The sequence below is a fragment of the Eubalaena glacialis genome, chromosome 15, assembly GCF_028564815.1.
Source record: "Eubalaena glacialis isolate mEubGla1 chromosome 15, mEubGla1.1.hap2.+ XY, whole genome shotgun sequence".
Classification (NCBI taxonomy): Eukaryota; Metazoa; Chordata; class Mammalia; order Artiodactyla; family Balaenidae; genus Eubalaena; species Eubalaena glacialis.
This window is the reverse complement of record NC_083730.1, coordinates 51,902,212-51,926,392: the sequence shown is the minus strand read 5'-3', so window position 1 is coordinate 51,926,392 and position 24,181 is coordinate 51,902,212. Positions and strand designations below refer to the sequence as shown.

At 35.2% G+C, this 24,181-nt stretch overlaps 1 protein-coding gene across 4 annotated transcripts in view; it reads right to left on the bottom strand.

The window, feature by feature from the left end:
• ZNF521 (zinc finger protein 521) overlaps positions 1-24,181 on the bottom strand; it is a 280,496-nt gene that overhangs the window by 128,446 nt on the left and 127,869 nt on the right. For 3 of the 4 annotated variants that reach the window (XM_061168987.1, XM_061168986.1, XM_061168989.1), the window contains one exon: positions 3,987-4,071. In XM_061168987.1, coding sequence (XP_061024970.1) covers positions 3,987-4,071 — 85 coding nt within the window. The remainder of the gene's footprint in view (positions 1-3,986; positions 4,072-24,181) is intronic. The other variant, XM_061168988.1, reaches the window with a different exon arrangement.

Here is a 24,181-nt window from a genome sequence, read left to right as displayed (position 1 = left end):
GGTTTATATTCATTCCCTTCATATTCTCCATATGAGAACTATGAAAGCAAGGGCTGGAAATAGCCATAGCTATATAATGACCACTTGTCCTCCAAAGGCCATGACTGTAGCCATCAATTCCAAGGATAATGGTATTTCTCCCCTTTGATCATTTCTTTGTCAAGCTGACTGGCCTTCGATGGTGAGCTTACTGCCGGTTGTCTACCACCAGCCGCTCGCAATTTGCTCCCTCTGTTTCATGAGACCGTTGTCTGTGGCTGTTTGGAACACATTGGTCTCTTTGGGGATTTATGCGCTAGTTGCAATGCCAACCTCCGTAGTGATCGAAATTTCTTTCTAACTAAAATAGATAATTAGAGGCTGGTAACTATTGGTCAAGAATTATCAGAGTGAAAAAATTAAGCTTCTCATAAATAGTTCTTGGCAATGTCATCTCTTTGTATTGTCGCATGCCTAACAACCCTTTATTCAGAGCACTTACAAATTTGCTCTACTGCTGTTGAGCCTCATAATTTTATATGAGGCAATCCCTTTCCTGGGTTAAACACATTTACATTCTCTTGTCTCATCACGATCTGTGCTAATCCATACCAAATAATAATAATAACAACAACGATAATAATAATAACAGAAATCTCAAAGAGGAAAAAAAAACAATAAATATTTACTGTGCTGATAAGAAGAGACAAGTGAATAATGAATTAAAGGACACAGTGCACAATGGTTTCTTTCTGTATTTTCAGGTCAAAAGCCAATGTAAACTATGTGAAAGGAACAAAGGAAGACAAGAAAAAATTTCTCATCTGTGCAGACTTTAAAAGAGGGAAATCTTTTCCCCAGGAAAGCTGTTAAAATGTTTCGTAGCTCTTTGTGTGTGTGTGTGTGTGTGTGTGTGTGTGTGTGTGTGTGTGCGTGTAAAGAAGAAGAGAAGAGAAACCTCTAAATAGCCACTGGTCTGATTTCTTACTGAAACTGTGTCAAAATGCAATCGAGACTGAGGTTTTCTTTTTTTCCTTAATAGACATAAGTCAAATCCCGAATGCATTTTTATTGAGTAATTATTCCTGCAACTCAAACCATGTGTTCACACCTAGCTGCAAAATGGCACTTATGCAGAACATCTCCAGTGTATACCTGGTAGAAACACTGATGGTTTTCCTTTCACAAATGTCCCTGGCCAAAAGCCTGAGACTAGCATATCCAGAAAGAAGCGTGGAGGTTCCCTGACATTGAAATTGCATTAAAACACGTGGGCTACGTAGAAGCAAATGCAAATGACTTGGTCAAAGAAGGAATTTAAAGTTACACCTCACTGAGTCATCTGCAGACCTTGTTTTCCATCAGGTGACATAATCTTTCCCCAGACTGACTGAAATGGAAAACAAAATCTGTGAAAACACTATAGACCCTCTTAACAAAAAGAGTAAGAGGCTTTTCAGATAGCCTCTAATCTCTCTTCCCTGCTAAATGTCTGGTTGAGATTATTTTTTGATTAGACAAAAAACATACACAGATACACAACCTAAAAATACCTACCCTCAACGGAGGTATTTTAGCCAACAAAATCATGCTGCCTGCCTCATTTGAAAAACTAAGCATCACACTGGGATTTTAAAAAGGGGTATCTTAGCCTTTGTGACATCCTCCCCTTACACATTCTGTCTCTCTAGATATTAACAATGCGAGGAAGTGTAGGGACTTGGATGCATGGTCAACAGATGTAACAATTAAATGGATACTATTCATTTGTTTGGGCCTCAAGTGCAAGAGAATTACATATTTTATCATTAAAAAATAGCATGAATATTAACTAACTAGGCCCTCTGTGAAAAGGAATAGAATTTGCTTCTCTGATGGAAGGTGAATTGTTAAACGCTCAGATCCCAAGAGGAGATGAGTGTCATATTAATCCACCATAAGGTAGAGGGGGGAAAGCTTTGGGAAAGCACTAATGATGCAAGGAATATTGAGAGAAATACTAAGGGAAAGGTATAAAGCAATTTAAAAAAAGGACCAGGACAAACCAATGAACGTTTTGGACAAATGATACTAAAATCAAAAATTCCTCTCACGCTCAACATTCCATTCAGATTCTACGTGTGCAAAAGAACATTAATACTGTGTTGAAAATATATTCCATTTGTTCATCTGGGCCCTGGGATAAATAATAAATCCAGAACCAGAAACATGTTTACACAGACTAAAACTAATCCGAAGCACAACGATTCACTAACTTTTCCACAGGCTGCAAACTTCCAAGAAATATTCTCACTAAAGCCCATGTAAAACTGTAGCATAATGCAGAACCATGAATGACTCTCACCAGTAAACTCTACTCAAGAAATAAAGAGATGGAAAATATTAACACTCATTACTTGGAAAGAAGAATTCATTTTTTCTAACCCATGACACCCCCCACACCAAGTCCATTTTGAAAGTTTATATAGAGTATTTTTTTGGAATCCAAAATAGAAAGGAAAATAGAAGAAACATTTCAATCTCTCTTACACATTGTCATTATCTTCTAAACACTCAGTAAAACTGTCAGTGTTATTCTGACACATTTAAGAATAGGCCATTTAATGTATAAGAAAATCACTAATAATATTAGGACTTAAATCTGGAAAATATAGAGATAAAGTAACCAATATTTTAGACCAGTATTTTGGCTCTTAGGTATGTGTTCCATTTTTGCATAATTAAGCAGTTAGTCTTTTATAAACCATAATCCTCCTAAAGACCATCATTTGAAAACTATAAAGCAAATCCTATTGAAAACCTATTAATAAAGTTTCCAACATTCTTTTGACTTCATTTTCATTAATATCTACAAGAGCATTAGAAGTTTTGTTATAGCTGGTTTTAAGGATCGGTTAACTATAGTTGGAGCAACCCTTCCACTGTACGTTCTCAGAATGCAGCTGATTAGTGTATGATAAAACTTGTTTACCCCTGAAAATGAGTTCAGAGTCTAAAATGTTGAATTTTCTTTCCTTTCTTAGAGTTTGATAGTAGGAGACCATGAGGTTGATCAGACTTTTAAAATATTATATCACAATTATTTACAGTATTATAAAACACCATGAAAGGAGTATGAAATAAAAAACTCTCATAGTGTAAAAACACAAATGAATGACAAAAATAGTATAAAGTAATAGCAATTGCCATTTTACTAGTAGAAAAAGATCTGCTTGATAAAGTTTAATTGGCTGGTAAAATTCTTAGTGTTATTACTAAGTGCTTATCAAATTAAAAACATAGGAGGTAACCCCAGAGGAATTAAGGGATAATGGGACAATATGAGTAAGTGAAAAAATTATCCTTTTAGTTCTAGCCCATGTGATAAATGCAAAATCCCTGAAAACAGTGGCTTAGAGCGACTTCAGAGATCTTTACCCACACCGCTTTTACAAAGATCCGTGTAAAATTTGGTGGGGAATAAAAAATGATGACTGAATTCTTAATGTGATCTTTATGATAATGATTATTTCCAGGCTGTTGAAACCATACATATAAAATTATTTTACAGCAATTTAAATTATTTATGTTTCCCTATCACAAAAACTCACCACTCTACATTTTGATACAGATGCTTAAGCAACACACAACACTGCCATTACCATAATAACTTCTGAAATTAAAACCTGTCTAAAACTCTACGGAAAGCTAACATCCAGTTCATTAACCATTCCTGTTAGTTTTCAATAATGCAAAAATGATTAGAAGTTTAATTTGTTAATCACCTGTGTTTTGACTGGCAGTAGATACATAATCCTCTCCAGAAGTCTAAACTAGCCCTTGCAGAAAATAAAATGTGCTAATGTCTTATCAGGCCTAATAATAGTAATAAAAAAATCAATCATGCTTAGGTAAATCATTGATGGTTGAACAATTAATTCATCTTTAACTCTGCTTAATTATATAGGCATTGATGTACACAAGGAGGAGAAAAATCTATGGGTAACAATGTTTAGAGTGTCACTCACCAATCATGTGATTTGCAACATGCACCTGAATATCCCATTCATTGTAGAAAACCATCTGACACTTGATGCACTGATAGGTCTTCTTCTGAGAAAACAAGTATAAACAGAATTACTTAGACACATGCATTTTTTAAATTTTAATTTAAATTTTTAAAAAACCCAACCCTACCTACTCACAGCATTTTCTTGAGACCTTGGTCTCATATATGTTGTTAACCAAGCTTCTGTGAGGCCACTTGGGCAAAATTCTATGTCCTTACTATGACCTTATGGCTTGATCCTAACACTATGCTTTTAGTTGCAAACAGTTGGAAGAAATGAGGGCACAGAATTATGGCATAATATATGTTTAAATATATCTAAACTCAAAAACAGAAGTTGATATTAAAAAAATATCTGTAACACATGGCTGAGTTTCAGACACCGATGTCTTTGAAGATCAGGCACACTTTCATTCTGACCAACATAACTGTGGTGTTGTTTCTAGATATTTGTAAGTAAAATAGCCAATAAGTTAAGATTCACAAAATGTAGCTAAGAGATTTAGAGACGATAATTTTTAGGTGAAGTATGAAATTTAGATGATGTTTCAGAAATTGCTAAGTACTAGCATTTAAATACATATCTTCTATAAAGAAATCATGTCATATTGAACATTCTAACACCATTTTATCATTTTACACAAAAGTCTTGTGGATAGAACAGGATTTATTATAATTCTTGTATCATAAATAAAGAAACTGAGGTCCAGAGATGTAGAAAAATGTGCCTGATGTCACAGGGCCACACAGCTGGGAAGAGAAACAAGCTCTCTTGATTCTAAATGCGAGGCTCTCGGATAAAGGCAGCTTTTATGATTTCACATCTTTATTATTGTGTCCCCTATACAGCTCAGTACATATTAGATGAACTCAATAAGTAAAGTACTGCTTAAGTTTTCCAGAACACAGTTACATAAATGCCTTTATGATGAAACTTGATATTTACAATTAAAAACCACCTTGGAAAACAAAATAAAGCCTTATGAAATAATCCATTTGAAATGTTCCCAAAAGTGAGAAAATGACATTTGTAAAATCACATCAATGACAGTTTGTTAAGGCATTCTTATAGAATTATCACTTCATCAGCAGTCATATAAAATTGTTTTACAAACAGTAGCAATAGAAAATATCAGTCTGTCAATTGCAATTAATTTTAAAGAACTCAACAAAATCAAAGTTAAGCACAAAAGTGTAAATGCTGTTAATGTAAAGTTTTCTTAATTATTGTCACTTAACATAGTATTTGCTTCCGTAACAGAGGATGGTATTCCTTGAAAAACACAGCAGTGCAGGCATATTTCCAGTGGAAGGTTTCTATATAATCTAACAGGCTTTGTACATTAGGCATGTTGTGAATTGAGTGTGCTAGGTCTAAATCTAACACGGACTTGAAAAACCCTGACAATCACCAAGGAAGATTTACTGCACTGAGCTGTTTACAAGATGCTTTTGATGGTAACATATAGAGCAACATGTGTTGCGTAAATAACATCTATCCCTTTTTTAACAATATTTCCCTTTAGAACTAGTTAGAAAATATTTCTTACTCCCAGATGACCTACATTATATATTGTTTATTAGCATACTTCCAGCATTATTCCTGATATGTGACCTTGCTGAAAAACAAAGAAACATAAACTTAATGGCTAGTCTTTTCTCTTGTTAGCACAGTAAAACATACAATATGTCGAAAACTGTCTCCAAAAATGATGACTGATGAATATGTTGGCAGAATATACTAGGGCATTTTTTTTTCCTGGTCTAATAATAAAGAATAAAATCACTTGACAAGCCAAAATAATAAAATACCAGCACTTACTATTGCCTTCAAAATGAACTGACACCTTTGAAGATCTATGTTTATAAGTTTTCTTTTATCATTGAAAGAAAATGCTTTTGTCCCTACTGATAATTCAAATACTAATGCTACTCTTAAGACAACGTCCAAAATGTTACTTTCTATTCCTATTAACAAAGTCATATTCTGATCTACAAGCTCCTAAATTTGGGGCTAGATGGAGTAAGAATTTAATGTGATCAAAAACAATATACCATGGTCCTAAAATGCTGCAGCTTAAACTTCATCTCACTGTACATCTCACATTTCCCAAATACAAAGCAGTGATACACCAGTTGGGATGTGCTGTAGTTTTCTTTTTAAAGCCATGGGATAAAATTCACTTTTACCCTCAATTTAAAAAAAAAATTTTTTTTAATGACCTTTAAAACATTCCTTATTGTAATTATAGACTCTTCGCAAAATATTTGAAAGACCCCTGCCTGCCCGCTTCTCTCCCATACACCATCTTTAAGTAAAGTGGTTATAACCTCTGAAAGTGTTGGCCTTGCGGGGCTCATTCCCTTGGAGGTAAGGCCATTCCAGCTCTGTACAGCTGAGGTTATGAAGGAATTCTTCCTCATTCTAGGTCCAAATCGACTTTTCACCCATTGGTCCTAATGCTAGGCTCTGCAGCTATAAAGAACAGGCTGAACTTCTTGTCTAAAATGACAGTGACATGAACCCCTTTTCAGACTGAAAATAGAGTTATGGTGTAAGAAATGCTTTGAGCAACTTTCACTATCCCCGTTACTTTCTTCCAAGTCAATCTTTTAACCAACAGAACCCCAAATTAAGCATAATACTCCAGGGGTGCCCTGACCTGTGCAGAGTACAGGACTGTCACCTCCCTTAGAACAGCTGCTTCCATCTATATAGAAGACAACAACAACAAAAAAAGTCAACTGAGATCATTCCTTTTAAAAGCAGATAAAAGTAGAAACAGAACTTCCATTGTTTGGGCCCCAGATTGGCCTTTATCAACGCTTAAGTTGTCAATTTACTTGAAATGCTAATTTAGTACAATTTTTAAAAGAGACTTTTTTTCATTAGCCTTTTTTAATGTGCTACTTGGGAGTGGGGTTGTCATTTCCTGATTGTTCTCTTTTGTTTTCTGATACTGATAGATGTAATTATCAAGGATACAACTTTTTCCCAGCACCTCATTATTTTTGATTGATTTTGAGAACAATTTAAATGTGCCTTTTTGACACTCTTGTTTTCAGTGATACTCTGGTTAAGGTACTCAGAGACTTTCAGAAAAGATCATCTCATAAATTAAAAAAAAAAATGATTAGGATCTCTAATAATGTATACTTTAAAAAACCACATTATTCTGATTAACCTCCCTCCCCATTCAATCTATATTCCATTAGGACTTAGGCTTCACATTTAGCCTCATCGAATTAAAAAAAAAATTATACTTTGTAGTTGTAATTACTTTGATTTTTTTTTAAAACAAAACACTGAGTGTAAAAAAAAAAAAAATCAATGAGTCCATAGTAATCCTCAAAAACAGAAAAGGAAAAAAATTTCAGTTGCCACCATCAAAGTGACTATTACATGAACCTCTTGTCCTGAAAATTGGTAATTAAAGGCACAGAAGCATCATGATTTTTCAGAAGGTAGTGTAGTTCATGCCTTTTTGATGAGGGAAAGCTCTTTTTTACCGAAGGCTGACAGTAAGGGATGACAAAATTAGAAATTCACCATTTTGCAATGCCAATAAAATGGTCCAGGATAATCATTAATGGATGCTAAAACTATTAGGAGAAAGGTTAGTCTCAGAGACACAATTTTCATCCTTTGATAACAGCAAAGAGAAAGATGTACCTTTCCAGAGACTTATCTGGTGGCAATCACTGTAACCAGACTATTTAGCTTACCATTACTAATAATGGACATTATGTGTCTCTCAGTGTGATGCAGTATGAAGTATAATACATCATAATAAAGTATTCTTATCTAAAATGTATACCTGAGTCTAATTAAGCCTTTAGATGAAGCATTCTAATTTTTGGGAAATGCAGTGATAGAGGAACAAGTGTTTCTTTGAGGAAAAAACATTACACAAATCCAGAACAATCTTCAAAACAAATCAAGAATATTCTTGGCCTGTTATCTTCAAAAAGTTAACGTTTAAGGGGGAAAATAACTGGAGAGATTGTTCTCAAATGAAAGAGAGAAAAAAGACAACTATTTAATGTAGTGTGAGGTAAATATAATGTGTGGTTTCTGAACTGGGGAGAAAACAGCTATAAAAAGGTTTTTGAGGAAATTGGGGAAATCTGAATATCAGCTGATTATTAGACAATATTGAGGGATTACTACTGTTAACTTTCTCAGATGTGATAATGGTATTATGATTATGTGAGTAAATGTCCTTTCTGTTAGGAGATGCATATCGAATATTTAGATGTGAAATGGCATGATGTTTGCAACTTACTTTCAAAAGATCCAGAAAAGAAGAACATATATAGTCATACACAGATAAAGCAAATACGGCTAAATGTTAACAATTATTAAATCTAGGTGCATGCTTGAACATTTTCGTAGTAACAAACAAGTGGGAATAAATGAATAGGGTAATTCATAATATGTAGTTTTGTCAACATTAAATCCCATCCCCCTGTTCATTTTACATTCCCACACTTGGTGTACACCAAAAATAATTTGTGCTTAGTTGTTATAAATACCTTTGCAAACATTTTTGTATTGTTTGGAGGGATTCTTCTGATGTTTGTTTTTTACGAATCTAATGTATAAACCCTAAGAGGGCAGGAATCATTGCTGACATCCATTTCTGTAGTAACGTAATAACAATTCCTTACAATTGCGTCATGCTTTACAGTCTATAAAAACTCATATGGGTGAAACTCACTTGCAACAAAACTGTGAGAATAGATAAAAGAGGATTATCCTCATTTACAGATTAATTAAATGACTTGTCCCAAGTCATGAAGGTTGTGAATACCAAAGTAAGGCCAATATTTTACCCTGTCTCCCACCCATTGGGTTTTTTTTTTTTTTTTTTTTTTTTTTTTGGCTGCATTGGGTCTTCGTTGCTCTGCGCGGGCTTTCTCTAGTTGCGGCGAGCGGGGGCCACTCCTCATTGCGGTGCGCGAGCTGCTCATTGCGGTGGCTTCTCTTGTTGCGGAGCATGGGCTCTAGGCACGCGGGCTTCAGTAGTTGTGGCGCACGGGCTCAGTAGTTGCTGCGCATGGCCTCTAGAGCGCAGGCTCAGTAGTCGTGGCGCACGGGCTTAGCTGCTCCGCAGCATGTGGGATCTTCCCGGACCAGGGCTCGATCCCGCGTCCCCTGCACTGGCAGGCGGACTCTCAACCACTGCACCACCAGAGAAGTCCCACCCACTGGGTTTTAACACAGTTTAAACTATGATCGTTTGCAAGCAAATTTACAATTGCATTTTAGGTGCATTTTGAAAGAAGGCTCTCCTTAGAATTGTTAAGTGCTTTGGTCCTTGACAATGCCAGGGATGGTATGAGACTAGCTGATGACACTGAAGGAACTGTTTCTAGCCACTTTCACCATAGGCTCCCAGTCCCAGACCCTTGACCAAGATCCACCGGGCAGAACTGGTTCCCCAAAGTCCCCCAGTCTGCTTCAAGATTTTCTTTTGCTCTCAGTGTCTTGAAGTTTTATTGTCATATTTTCAACTGTATATTTATGTTTATTTGTCCTGCTCAATACTTAAAGAACAATTTCAATCTGAGGGTTCAGGTATGTCTCCAATCCTGAAATCTTTCAGTGACCTTTTCTTCAGTTTTTAGGTATCTCTCACACACTTTCCATTCACTGCCACTGGAGCTCCTGTTAGACACAGACTGGAGCCTCCCAATCTATCCTCCGTGTATCTTAACCATTTTTTCATTCATGTTTTAAAAATCGGCTTGTCCTCTATGTTCTGGTCTAGGTGATTTTCTCTGTACTTTTACAAACCATTGGTTCTCTCTTCACTGATGTTCAGTCTAGAGTTTATCCTATCTACTAAAGCTTTTATTTCAATGACTATTCGTCATTTCTAACGTTTCTAATTTTAAATACAAGTGCGCTTTTAAAAAAAATTTCTACTTGGATTTGCTCCAAAATTTGTCACTCTTTTTAGTGAAAATCATACTTTCATTTATCTTTCTAAGCTTCTAAACATACTTATTTCAAAGTCTTTGTCAGACTGCTCCATATAATTAATTTCTTCTAGAGTAGAATCTTGGTCTCATAGCGGTTGGGTTTTATTTGTCTGCTTTACTACATGAATCTAATGAGTCATTCACATATTTTGGAATCTTGGTTTGAAGCCCATCTTTAGTGAAAGGTTTTTATTCTATGTACTCATTCCTCCCTTTCCAGTACTTTTGCCATTGCTTCTACTAGGCCATCCAGGCTACCAGACCAGGCTAGGTCACACAGGGGCACTTCCTGCGTATTTGCTGTGCTACAGGGATGTCAGAGACACTGTGAGCTGAATCACAGGGCCAGCATATGGCTAATTCAGTTTTAAGTCACAAACTGTATCTCTCTTCCTACCCCTTTAACTGTACAGCTCACAGGCCCTACGTCCATGTATTGCTCAGCAACAGAACCTTTATTCTAGTTTCCTGTCATGAGCAATGAAGTTTCTCCCCAGGCCCTGCTTTAAGCAGCGGGTCTGGCTTTGTCCCATAGGTAATGAGAACTCTAGTTACCACTTCTTATTTCTGGAATAGAGTCCAGGAGACCCCTGGCTTCAACCCTGATAACCACTTGGTTTTTAAATTTGGTTCTCAGATCTCAAAGATGGACAACTGTTTTGCGGCTGACTAAATCCATTTGGTTTTCTAACTTTCTATTTTGTCGATCATTGGTATATGTTTGGAGCATCAAAGCATGAAGTTACAGAGCCATTTTTCAAGGACATCCCACAGCCCTCAGGCCTCTCTAGGTCACCAATCCAAAACTTTGGCAGTGGCTATCAAGGAAGAATTAGTCTCAGACTCAATCGGGACCCCCTGAAATTAAGATGTGCACAATGATGCTATAAAATACCCATTCCAAATATAATCACCAGTCTTAGTAGGAAAGCAACTTTAGGATTCTCTTTCTGCAGTTAGTTACTATGCAGTGGCTTCATCATTTAGCTGTGTGACAAATCATTTAATGACCCTGAGTCTTAGTTTCCCTCCCTGTAATTTAAAAATAATAAAACTTACATTTATAGTTGATGTGAGAAGCAAGTAAGAACGATATAAAAGTGCTTAGCTTAGTACCATGCCTACCATGTAGCATGTCTGCATTAAATAGTAACTACCTTTATTACTCTTTACTTGACAGGTTATTAGGGGGATGGAATGAAATACCCGATGAGCTGTATGGCACAACAAAGTTGCTTGTCAAAGATTATTTCTCACTCTTTTATGTGGACTTTAAAACCATATTAAAATTTCCCTAAACTAGAATCCAGTAATTTAGATTGTATAGAAATTAGCAAGGGCCAAACAAACGTTTATTAAATAAAGCTTTAAAAATTAATTGCATAAAGAATGTCACAAGTTGGTGACAGGGTTGTGGGGTGGGAAGGAAGAGGAGGGTAGAACATGTGAAAAAAGGTTCAACCTCGCTTGGAAAAAAAGCTGTTTTCAAGGACTATAGCAATATCCATTACCATTTCAAGAACAAATATATTAATTACACATGAGACATATATTTAAGATCAGTGGCACCTTTACTTGGCAGTATTTTGTTGGCAAGCAAATGGATATTATATGTGAATGAAAATAATGAACCTACAGCTTTCCACAAATACTCAGTACCTCAGACATTTTAGTAATTTGGTTTGGTCATTTTCCAATTCTGAATTTGTGTGAAAGTAAGTCACTGAACAGAGAGGGGAAAAAAAATGGGTGAAATTAAATGAAAGCTACTAATGATGAAAAGCTCACCCAAATAATTCATTAAAAAAACACCAGTATCAACTTTCTATTGTGTGTTTTCATGGTGGTTAAAAGGAAGACATTGTTGTCTTACAGATGTAGTTAATGTCTAGACATTAAGCACTATATAACACTTTACACAATGCCTGGCATGTACTAAAAGCTCAATAACCAAGAGGTATTACAAGGAGGAGAGAACACACACAAAGATTAAACTGTTATAAGTATTCAATATTTTGCCCACCTAACATGGCAAAGCAGTAAATGGCAAACCAAGTACCAGTCAATGTTGGCAAAGAGAAGACAGTGAAAACATACCAGATAGGCATGGGTTAATATGGTCTACAAGAATCAGGAAAAGCTCCCTGGGAGAGAAAAGACTTGATCTGAGGTCTAAAATGGAAATAATTTCCTTGAGTTCAAAACCCAGATACAAAATGTCTAGTACATGCCAGGCAAGTTGCTCACAGTCTGGTGGGGGTATTTGGTGGAATGAGGAAGGTAATTCAGAACAGAAGAAGGGCTAAAGAAGATTGCTCTGGACAGGAAAAAGAGAGAGACAACAATCTAGTCAGAAAGAATCTGGAAAAGGATTTTTGCTTTAAATGATTCATTAAAATGCATTTTTTTCTTTTAATTATAGACACATTTTGCACAGGTGCATGTGGTATAAGAAAGGAAAAAATATTTATCTTTACAAATAAAATCCAAAACTCCATGAAGATATAAATTTAAGCTACTAGTAACTTTGAAATCAAGGGGTAAAAAAAGTTGAACCATTTTTCAGCTTCTCTTGGGTTCTCTTTGAATATTAGATAAAACGGCATTATTTTATTTCAAAGGTATCATCAATAGTCAAAAAACAGGAAATAATTGAATCTGCAAAAAAAAAAAAATCCAACTGGTATTCATTAAAAAACAAAACCCATGTCAAAGATGGAGTAATTTCCATGAATTATACCAGACAAATTTCATGGAAGGAATTTATTACCTTGAAGTTCAGGGAGAATTATTTTATTTTTTTAAGTTTAAAATGAATTGTCGGACTTCCCTGGTGGCACAGTGGTTAAGAATCCGCCTGCCAATGCAGGGGGCACGGGTTCGAGCCCTGGTCCGAGAAGATCCCACATGCCGCGGAGCAACTAAGCCCGTGCATCACAACTACTGAGCCTGCGCTCTACAGGCCGCGAGCCACCACTACTGAGCCCACGTGCTGCCAACTACTGAAGCCCACACGCCTAGAGTCCGTGCTCCACAGCAAGAGAAGCCACCGCAATGAGAAGCCGGCACACTGCAATGAAGAGTAGCCCCCGCTCGCCGCAATTAGAGAAAGCCCGCACGCAGCAACAAAGACCCAACGCAGCCATAAATAAATAAATAAATAAATTTATTTTTTTAAAAATAAAATGAATTGTCTCCTAACACATTTATTTATTTCCCTCAAAATTTGCCTTTTTATGTTCTTGAACTTGATGTCTAACATTAAAAACTGAATTTAAGGGGCTTCCCTGGTGGCGCAATGGTTGAGAATCTGCCTGCCAATGCAGGGGACATGGGTTCGAGCCCTGGTCTGGGAAGATCCCACATGCCACGGAGCAACTAGGCCCGTGAGCCACACTACTGAGCCTGTGCTCCGCAACAAGAGAGGCCACGATAGTGAGAGGCCCGTGCACCACGATGAAGAGTGGCCCCCGCTTGCCGCAACTAGAGAAAGCCCTCGCACAGAAATGAAGACCCAACACAGCCAAAAATTAATTAATTAATTAATTAATTAAAAAAAAAAAAAAACTGAATTTAAGCCCAAATTTCCCTTGGAGAGAGATGCTTTATTAGGCTCACTTATTCATCTCCAGTTCTCAGATTTCTCCTGATTCAGCTACTGGAGTCTCTTCCAAGGGACCTAGCTTATCTCCCTTACTAAGAGATCTTCATCTAGATGATCTCATTTAATGTTATGTATTCAGTTGCTGTTTCTATGCCATTGTAAATTTACCTAAATCAATCTCCTATAACGTTATCCATAAAGTAAACAGTCAATAAATTTTGTTCACTGGTTGTCCAATGGACAATCTTAAGAGGCATCGCACATTCATCACCTTCATTCCTAAGGTACTATTTAGGACTTGTCTATTTCTGTCTGCAAATCTCTCTTCTACCTTACACAGCACCAGAGAAGTGGAAGAGGCTAAATAACACAAACTAAATTATTGCTGTAGTAAAGGTTAAAAAAAAACAAACCCACCAGAGCATGTGCTGATTCTTTTTGAGTTAGGGAGTTTGCCCCTAGTTACCCATGACTGTAATATTTTGCTAGTTCCTAGTATGAAGGGATTTATGACTCATAGTAATTAACTTCCTGTACTGTTTTGTAAACACTCATATCATTCAAGAAAGCTAAGAAATTGTGACTGGGGGAATAGTAGTTTGAATAATGGGTCTTTTATAAACATAAATCTGAAGAGGAAAATAAGAAGTCAAAATTCTTGCCTTACACCAAATTAGGGTCAATTTTCCTTGTCAGTTATTCCAACCATATACTGATTGTTTTCACCTTAAAAATCTGAAACCTCCCTTCTGTCTCACCATTTTCAAAATGAAGAGGTATGGCTGGTAGATATTGGGGATATACAGTTAGAGAGATGAAGGAGTAGGAACATTAAGTACTATATTGCAACACCACTGAATTGCACCGTATGCCCATGGAGATCCAATCCCGAAGGCTGGTAATACAATTTAAAATCCCACCACAGACCAGGAGAAAGTTTTGTGAGAAAGAAAAAAAATATTTTAGGATTCATTACGACATATTTTCTTAAGTATATAACTTCTGCCCTCAAAGCAAGTAGACAGGTTTGTGAACTCTTTACGAGTACTAGTACCATTTACTAGAGACTCGTCATACATATCAAAAGGCTGACATAGAGAGAAGTTTTATTTAACATTAAATCATAAAAGTTTCCTCTTGATTCTCTTATAATTCATTACATGTTGTATCAGAATTATTTCAATAAAACTGATTTATCTCTAAAGGGCTGTAAGGGTAGGGAGAGGGCTCTGTCTTACCCATTTGTATCTATGCAATACATAACGTAAATATTTACACACAATCAATTAATGTGTGAATGATTCATACCTGTTCATTGTAAAATAAAAAAATCTTTGCTTCCTTCCACTTCTCTTTAGATGAAGGCTCCTATGGAGTCACAGTGATTCCCTTTTGTTTATATTCCTAATCTATCCTTGTAGCTATTCTTCTGTAAAAGGAATACTGCACATTCTGGTAGTTTGTGTTTCGTCTACAGAACACCCTCCTTCTTATTTGGGTCATTTCAGTTACCCTGCATCTGCCCAAATCGCCTGGTCCTTTATCACTCTTATTCCAATGAGATATATTACCTCCTGTCCTCCTACTCCCAGCAGTTTTTTTTTTCGCTTCTCTCTTCCTCCCTATTTTCATTTCGGGTTCTGCCTTCTCTCGTCCATCCCTTCCCCTTGAACCGCTTTCCTACTGAAGCGTGTCACACCACCCTTCTCTTCTCCTTCAGATTGCTTCTAAAATCCCACCTGCTCCGTAAAGCTTGTTAGCAATAACACCCACACAACAACGTGGGTGTTTACTTTTTTATTCTTGTTGTTTGTACTCTTCAACAGTAAGTTTTTGAGGATAGAGGTCTGTTGTCTTGACTTTACCTATTCTAAAACATACTGTGCAGTTACCATGTATATAAATATATAGGTGGTGGGGTTCTTTTAATCCCTTGATTTAACTGAAATTATTTGGATTTCTTCAATCCCTCCTCATTCATCATTCCAAAAATATCTTTTAAAAATAGAATAAAATGCCACCATATTCTTTATATTTTCAAAGGTACTAGCACAAGCTTATATAGAATATTGGGGAGTTTGAGAATTGAGAGGGACAAGTGAATATTTCAATTTCCTCATCACAGACAATCAAAGTGAGGTCCCCAGAGAGATGAAGTGTCCTTGTCTGTGACTCACAAAAAGTGACTCACAGAAATCTCTAGCAAGCCTAGAACTCTGGGTCACCATGAATACACCCACATTTATATGATGGGTGTGCACATTTACAAAGAGGAATTGGTAACTACTGCCACGCTGGCTTGTTATCCTGCTTGAAGCTTACTGTGTCTCCTCCTGGACCTGTGCTGCAGGATGGCTTTCATAGCCACCTCTCCATCGCTGGTTCTTTCTACTACCTGCTGCCTTCTTTGGGGGGTTCTCATTTCTCAGTGTCTACTTTTAGCCTGGAATTTACTATATTATATTCAAAGCATCTATTCACATTACATTCTAAGGTCTCCTGTCACTTAAGGAACTATGTCTTATTTCCCCTCTACAGCTCCATCACCCAGCACACTGCCTGACATGGAGCATTTATGAAGGAGTGTCTGAACCACACAGAAGAGAACTGATTTGGGCTTTTTATAAGTATACTCAAGAGTAAGTGTTTTCAGAGAAATTTACTGGAGGGAACCAGATTGCTGCCACCAAAAACACCTAAATTCTGCATAGTACAACCAGATAAGACCCAGCCTTCCTTCAGATTATCCCAGAAAATTAAACTGTGGACCTGAAAAACCTCTGCATAATTATTATTGATAATATATCTTATAAAGCTAGACATTTTTCAAATTAAAAATATCCCAAAATATAAAAGAAAATATGGGGCCCTTTCCCAACAGGGCCTTGAGAACATTACTCTACAGTATAGAATACGAGGGGAAACATTAAGAAAAAGATGGTAATATCAAATTCGACATTTTATATAGAATCTGTGCAAGGCAAGCACTGTAATATTTTCTCGATATTCTTTAAAAGTCCAGGTGATAAGTCAGTCATTCTTTTAAAAGACATTTTGTAATTTCAATGTGACTATCCTTACGAGACATTTGAGAATATCCCTTTTTCCAATCCTGTCAACTCCTCACCATCTTAATATGTAAATGATTCACTATATGAGGGTATATCTGCTTTTAGAAGGTTTAATTCTTTGCCAAGAGAAACATGAAACAATATCTATGATGTTTGTCATTGTGTACTCAGTGTCTTTGCACACTGCCTGCCACGTGTCTGAAACTCAGTAACTGTTGAATGAATGAATGAACTAGATGCAAATTAATATCAGCAGTTGGGGAATGTCTGCTTTGGAATCATTTAAATTTGTATAACAAAATGATATCAATCCAGATCCAATTAATGGTGCTAAAAGGATCTGTCTTCCACCAAAACGATTTCAATTTTCCAATCCTAGTGGGTATAGACATTAAACTTAGAAGGCTTCCTGCCAGTTTTTCAACTATCTTATCTGGTCATGTAGTCCTCCCCTCCCACCCTTCCTTCTACCCCCCCAACTCTTTCCACTCTTCTGTTCTTCCTCTTACTTTTTCTTAAAAAATGATCTTTATTAAACATGTGGTCGCTTTCATAATTAAATTTGTATTTCTGGACATTTCTTTATCATGAGCTCTTATGAAATCAGGAAGCTCATTTTTGCTTCCTTACTGTAAGCCACACTTATAAAATACACAAGATAATCCTTAGATTTATCTTAAGAGGAGTACATTAACATCAGACTTTGTCAAGCTAGGTTTATCAATGCCACTTTGATTTCTAATCATGGTATATCTTTGCTTCAAAATATCTCTCAATCACTTACTAGTAATTTTTAAAACATAAGTACTCTGTTACAAAAATAAATCAAGAGGTTATGCATCTAAATTATAAATCCTGTCCAAGGACAAAAACAAAAGCAAAAATTTCACCACTTTTCTTTCCCCAGAATGTAAATATATTTGATCCATGAAGAAAATGGCTAGTGAGTTTTAGGCAAACAAATAATAGTTCTTTAAAATTAACCACCTCTCAAACTATTCACTTGCTTCTTGAGCTTAGGAGAAAGTGTCTTATTTTGGTATTCACTTACTATGCCTTTCATTTACAATTTTTAACTTTCTTAGATATTATTTCCCCAAGATTTTTTTTGCTCTCCTGCTCTCCATGATATGTTTCAATCCAATAATACTATTGGACATTTTCGATTTCTTACCTATAATTCCTTTTTCCACCTATACTCTCATCTATTTACACGTTTTTCTACCTTTTATATTTATTGTTGCCTGATGCTGTCTCTGAATAATATTTTATCTTTGTGGCATTTACATTCTCTTTGTCCCTTGGATTTCATTGCTTCTATATTTGTTTTAATATTTGATTATGCTTTTCTATATAATCAACTTTGTAGACACATGATGACTGATTTCAATGCATTTTCACCAAATAATCCATAGTTCTAGTATTAGATAAAATTATTCTAGATTATAGTAATAAATTAACTGAAGCACATTTTAGATATAAATTATATGAATGTGTACATACATACATAGGGATATGTGCTGACTTATACACAGATATTATATAAATGATGTACCATATGCAACATTTGTCAGGTGCTTCAGTTTACCAAGAACTTTCTTACAAACATATGATCTGCTCTTTACAATAACACTATAAAGTAGGCAAAATATGGATTATGCCCATGTCAGCAATGAAGGAACTCAAGCTTAGGAAAGACTAGTTAAGATCACACAGATGGTTCTGTCAACTGTTATTTGAACTCGGTTTTTCTCTAAGTACAATAGTTTCTTCTACTACGTTATGTGGCTTATGCGTAAACTCTCCATACCCATAGGGGCAATCTCTGAATAACAAAACATGTTCAGACTCAGTTGAAGGCTTGCTTATGTAATATAATGTTTAATTGAACAAAATCAATCTTTTGCCTTGACATGGGGATTTTTTTTATAGGATTTCACCTGCCACTCAATCTCTTTATGACACGAATTGCATAGCCTATTACATACTTAGGAGAAGTCTTATGTTCTATTTATGTGTGGTTCCTTCTTTGTTTCTTTTTCCATTTGTTTTAATCACCAGCTTTCAATTATTTACAAGTGTTGACTGAGAACCTATGATGTTCTAAGAAACTCTCCTGAGAAACACGGAGGATACCATGCAACCCTGCCTGCACCCCTCACTCTGGCTCCCTGTGCTGCAGCCATGCTTACCCCCTTGCTATTCCTAAGCCTGCCAGGCACACTGCTGCCTTCGGACTTTTGCTTGGGAGTTCTTTCCACTTTGCTTCCTCTTTACACAGATACCTGCAAAGCTAACTCCTGCCTGGTTATTTGCTATCTCCTCCGAACTACTTTAGCACTTCACTAGTACTTCTATTAAGGCACATATTCCATTCCACTTTATACTGTATTTATTGCTATACATTAATTTTTTCCTAGTAAACTATAAGCCCTCAGGGGGCTATACTGGGAAGAGAGACATGTATTCAAATAACCATATTCGTATAATGCTCATCCTCTTGACAAACCTGATAGCCTAATGCCTTGTACATTGCAGGAAATGAATAAATTTACCTTAAATTGAAGCACCAGACGAGGAATAAAAAGTTAATGCTATAGATTAATGTTCCCCAAAGTGTGAGATATGCACCACCTCAACTATAAAGCATGGATACGGCTCTTTCTAATTACACCATAGAAAAAAGTCTCACTAAGACGCTAATATGTCTTTAATACCTCTACAAACCTTGACAAACTTACTTGTAACAGTGAAAGAACAGGTTTCAGACTGACAAACCTTTGCAGGTATGAGTATAGCTAGAATTTTTAAAATATTATTTTGTATTAATTGTATTACTTTTATATTTATCTTATATTTATGATAAGTGATACTGATTGCATACTATGGTTATGATTATTTTGCTTTTTAAGTTAAATATTAAATGCTTACAAACAGTAAACATAAGTAATATATAAATAGTAACTATTAAACAAACACCTGTGTGCCCAACTTAGCTTCCTGTGTGGTCTTCTCAAACCGTCTATTATTCTCTGTCTGAATTTGCATTTCCCATATTACTGATGAGGATTAAACATTTTCACATGTTTACTAGATATTCATGTTTCCTCTTTGTGAAATGCCTGTTCGTGTTAATTTCATATTTTCTTATTTGGTGATTTGAGTTCTCCTGTTAATTTGTGGCTATTTCTTATCTATTTAGGAAACTAATACTTTTTCCAACTATATGTGTTATAAATATATTTTATTATCTTGGAGCTCTTATTTTTGCTCACTTTATGGTAACTTTTGGTAAATAGAAGTTATTATTTTTAATGTAGATGAACATATAAATCATTTTATTTGTGATTTATACTCTCTGGGTCTTATTTGAGAAATCTTTCTCTAATCTAAGGTCATAAAAAATTCTATTTTTTTCTATGATTTATGGTTTTGTTCTTTCACACATTTTTATACACGTGAGTAGGGGCTCAATTTTATTTTATTTTTCTCTATGGCTACAAGTTGAATATTCCATTCATTCCCCCACTGAGGTACAAAGACAGCTCTACTCTATTCAGTCTGATATCTCTTTCAGAGAATCTCTATTTTGTTCTGTGGACAAATATCATGTCATCCTAATTACTGCAGATTTATTATAAATTGACTACAGAGTAGGACAAATCCTACCCCGCCTGCTCCTTTTCTTCAAGAGTATCTTTGCTATTCTTGACCTTTTGTTCTTCAGTATACATTTTTGAATCTGCTTGTCAAGTTCCAAAAAAAAAATTTTTTTTTAAATACACTTTAAAACCTGTAGAAATTTTCACTAGAATAGCTGTGAGTCCACAGATCAAATTAGGGATAATTGAGAGCTTAACAGTATTGAGTCTTCCTATTCCTGAACAAGTTAAATCTGATCATTTATTTAGGTCTTTAACAATATCTTTTAATAATGTTTTATCATTTTCTCCATGGTCTTGCACACCTTATAAGATTTATTTCTAAGTACCTATTTTTGAGCTTATTATAAATGGAATTATTTTAAAATTCATATTTTCTAACTTTTTTGGTGATGAATAAAAATCGAATTAACTTGTATGATTTGATTTGGTAGCCAGCAACTTTGCTAAAGTTTTATTCATTACAATAGTTTGTCTTTAGATTCTTTGGATTTTGTTTTACAAACAAACATATGACCTCTAAATGACAGTTTAATTTGGTTCTTTTCAATTTCAGTGTTACCTTTTTTTTTATTAGTAAATTCATTTTTATTTTATCTTATATTGTTGGTTAAATCACCCAGGAAGCCTTATTAGTGATTTTATTATAAAATAATAATTGCATTAAAATTTCGCCACTAATGATGATGCTTGCTGAAGACGATATTTTAAACAGTCTTTATAAGGGTAAGGAAATTACTGCCTATCCCTAATTGTGCTCTTTTTGATCACAAAAGTATGTTGAATTTAGTTTTTTCTGCAACTCTTGAGATAAACATATAATTTATCTCCTTTAAACTGTTAACGTGGTAAAATTAATTAATTGATTTCCTGAGGTTGAACCCAACTTGTATTCTTGTGATAAAATCATTTTGGTTATAGTATAAAAATCTTTTTTTAACAGTGTGAATTTAGTTTGTTTACATTTTGTTTAAAAGTTTAAAATATAAAATCATGAGTAAAACTGGCCTAAATTTTCGTTTTACATTTTTGTCTGGTTTTGACATCAAGATTATACTAGATTCATTAAATGAACTGGAGTGTTCTCTCTTTTTATACTTTCTGGCACAGCTTTGGAATTATGTGTATGTTCTGGTATTTTCTTTGTGGGAAGGTTTTCAACAATTTATTAACTCTTTAATATTTATGGAATCATTCTACTCCTCTCTCTTTTTCTTGAGCCAGCTTTGGTAACATATCATCCTAAGACTGTTCCCATATAATCAAAATTATCCAGTTATTAGCATAAAGTCCTTCATAGTATTATCTTACTCTTCTTTATTTTGTGTGTTTTTGGTGCATTTTGTAAAATTTTTATTGAGAAATAACATATGTATAGTAAACTGCTGTAACCTTAAGAATATCCTGATTTACGGAATTTTACAAATACCAGTGTAACCACCACATAGATCTAGATATGGAACATTTCTAGAATGTTCCCTTCTGCCCTTTCCTAGTTGATACCATCCCAAAGGTAACTATTCTGACTTTGATTATCAGAAATTAGTTTTGCCCATTCTTAAATTTTATATGAATGGACTTGTGTAGTAGGATGTGTGTGGTTCCTTTTTTTCCTCATTTTGTATATGAATATTCCAGGTTGTTACATAGCGGTAGTTCATTCTTCTTTATTTGTGTAGTAGTCCATCATATGAATGAAATAAAATTCATATCATTGTATGAATGTATTTATACATTTATTCTATTTTGACAGACACTTCGACTCCCGCTTAAAGCTTATATGCAAAAGCTACTATGAATATTCTTGTTCATTACTTGTTAAACATGTGCATTCATTTCTCTTAGATATAAACCTAGGAATAGACTTGATGGGTCGTAGAGTAGGCTAGTAATCAACTTTAGTATATACTGCCCAACAGTTTTTGAAAGCAGTTATACAAAATTATACTCTCACCAGTAAAGTAAGAGAGTTCCAATTGCTCTTCATTCTTGCAAAAAAGAATTTATGTATTCTTTTTTATTTCAGTCATTCTGATATGTGTAGTGGTTCCCCTACTATCTTTTTAACTTCTGCACATGTGAAGTTATGGCTCCCCCTTCATTATTCATATTGTTTATTTCTTGTTGTTTTACCCTGATTAATCTCACCAGAAGTTTGTAAACTTTGTTAGTCATTTCAAAAAATTAATGTTTTACTTTGTTGGCCTCCTTGTTGTTTGTTTTAGATTTCATTACTTTTTGCTCTTAGCTTTACTATTTCCTTCGTTTCTATTTTTTATGGGTTTGTTTTCTTGTTCTGTTCCTAATGTCTTAAGTTTGATTTTTATCACATTGATATTAAGCTTTTTAAAATTTTCTAATATGTATTTTTATGTTCTAATAACTTTCCCTCTAAATACTGCTTTAATTTATATCTCACAAGTTTTAAAATATAGTTGTCTTTCAGTTTGAAGTGTTTTTAATTGCTATTTCCATGCCCTCTTTGTTCCATGGGTGGTTTAATTTTGAGATTTATGGGGTTTTGGGAACTTCCCTGGTGGCGCAGTGGTTAAGGATCCGCCTGCCAATGCAGAGGACACGGGTTTGAGCCCTGGTCCGGGAAGATCCCACATGCCGCAGAGCAACTAAGCCTGTGCGCCACAACTGCAGAGCCTGTGCTCTAAAGCCCGCGAGCCACAACTACTGAGCCCATGTGCCGCAACTACTGAAGCCCGTGTGCCTAGAGCCCGCACTCCACGACAAGAGAAGCCACCGCAATGAGAAGCCCACGCACTGCAACGAAGAGTAGCCCCCGCTCGCCACAACTAGAGAAAGCCCATGTGCAACAGCAAAGACCCACTGCAGCCAAAAACAAACAAACAAACAAATAAATAAATAATGAATTTATAAAAATAAAATAAAATTTATGGGGTTTTAAAAAATAACTTTTTTATTTCTAATGTATTTGTATTGTGGTCAGAAAATGTGATTTGTGAGATCCTAAACTTTTAAATCTGTTGTGAATTATGATAGGAAGAGAGTAAAAGAGATCAGTTAGTTTACAAGGATAAGACTTGCACTGGAGAGAGAACGCAGGAGATGCAAATAGAAGAGAAAATACAGCACCTGGAGAGTGACCGACTCAAAAGGTTAGGAGACCAGACAAGATTTAGGAGATACATACAAAGTTTCAGACAAGAATAATTAGGAGAATCATGGAACACAGACAAAAACTGGAGAGAAAAAAAAAGAAATTATGATTTGATTTGATCAAATGGCTAGCACAATGTTCAACTGGTAATGTCAAACAAGTTAACTGAAAATCTAGGACAGGGCTTAACGAGAGGTTACAGGTTGAAATTTGATATTTCACTCATCTGTATGGGATAATAATTCAGTAATAGGAAATGAGGGTAAGGGAAGAAAAAAACATATTAAAAATAGAACCCTTAAAAACATGCACATTTAAAAGGTGAAAAAATATATACAAATAAGGAACTGGCTATTTAGTTTTTTTAAAAGCCTTTACAAGGTTCTCATAATCAGGCTGTTAAATTTCTAAAAACATAAAGTACATCTACTAGAAAACTGCATCTATATTACGCAGAGAGGGGAGCCATCCAGTAATAAGAGATCCAGAATGTAGCTTTCCATTTTCTTTCATTATTCAAAAGTACCTTAAGTAGATATTCACTAACCTCTACTTCGATATAATTTCAGCTAAATGTAAAATGCTCCTGCTAAACAGAATTCTACCACTACAGAGGGTGATTTCAATCTCTTTGGCCTAGTACTCAATGGACAAATATGTGCAATTCAAGATTCATGGTGGTATACAAAAACATTCTTA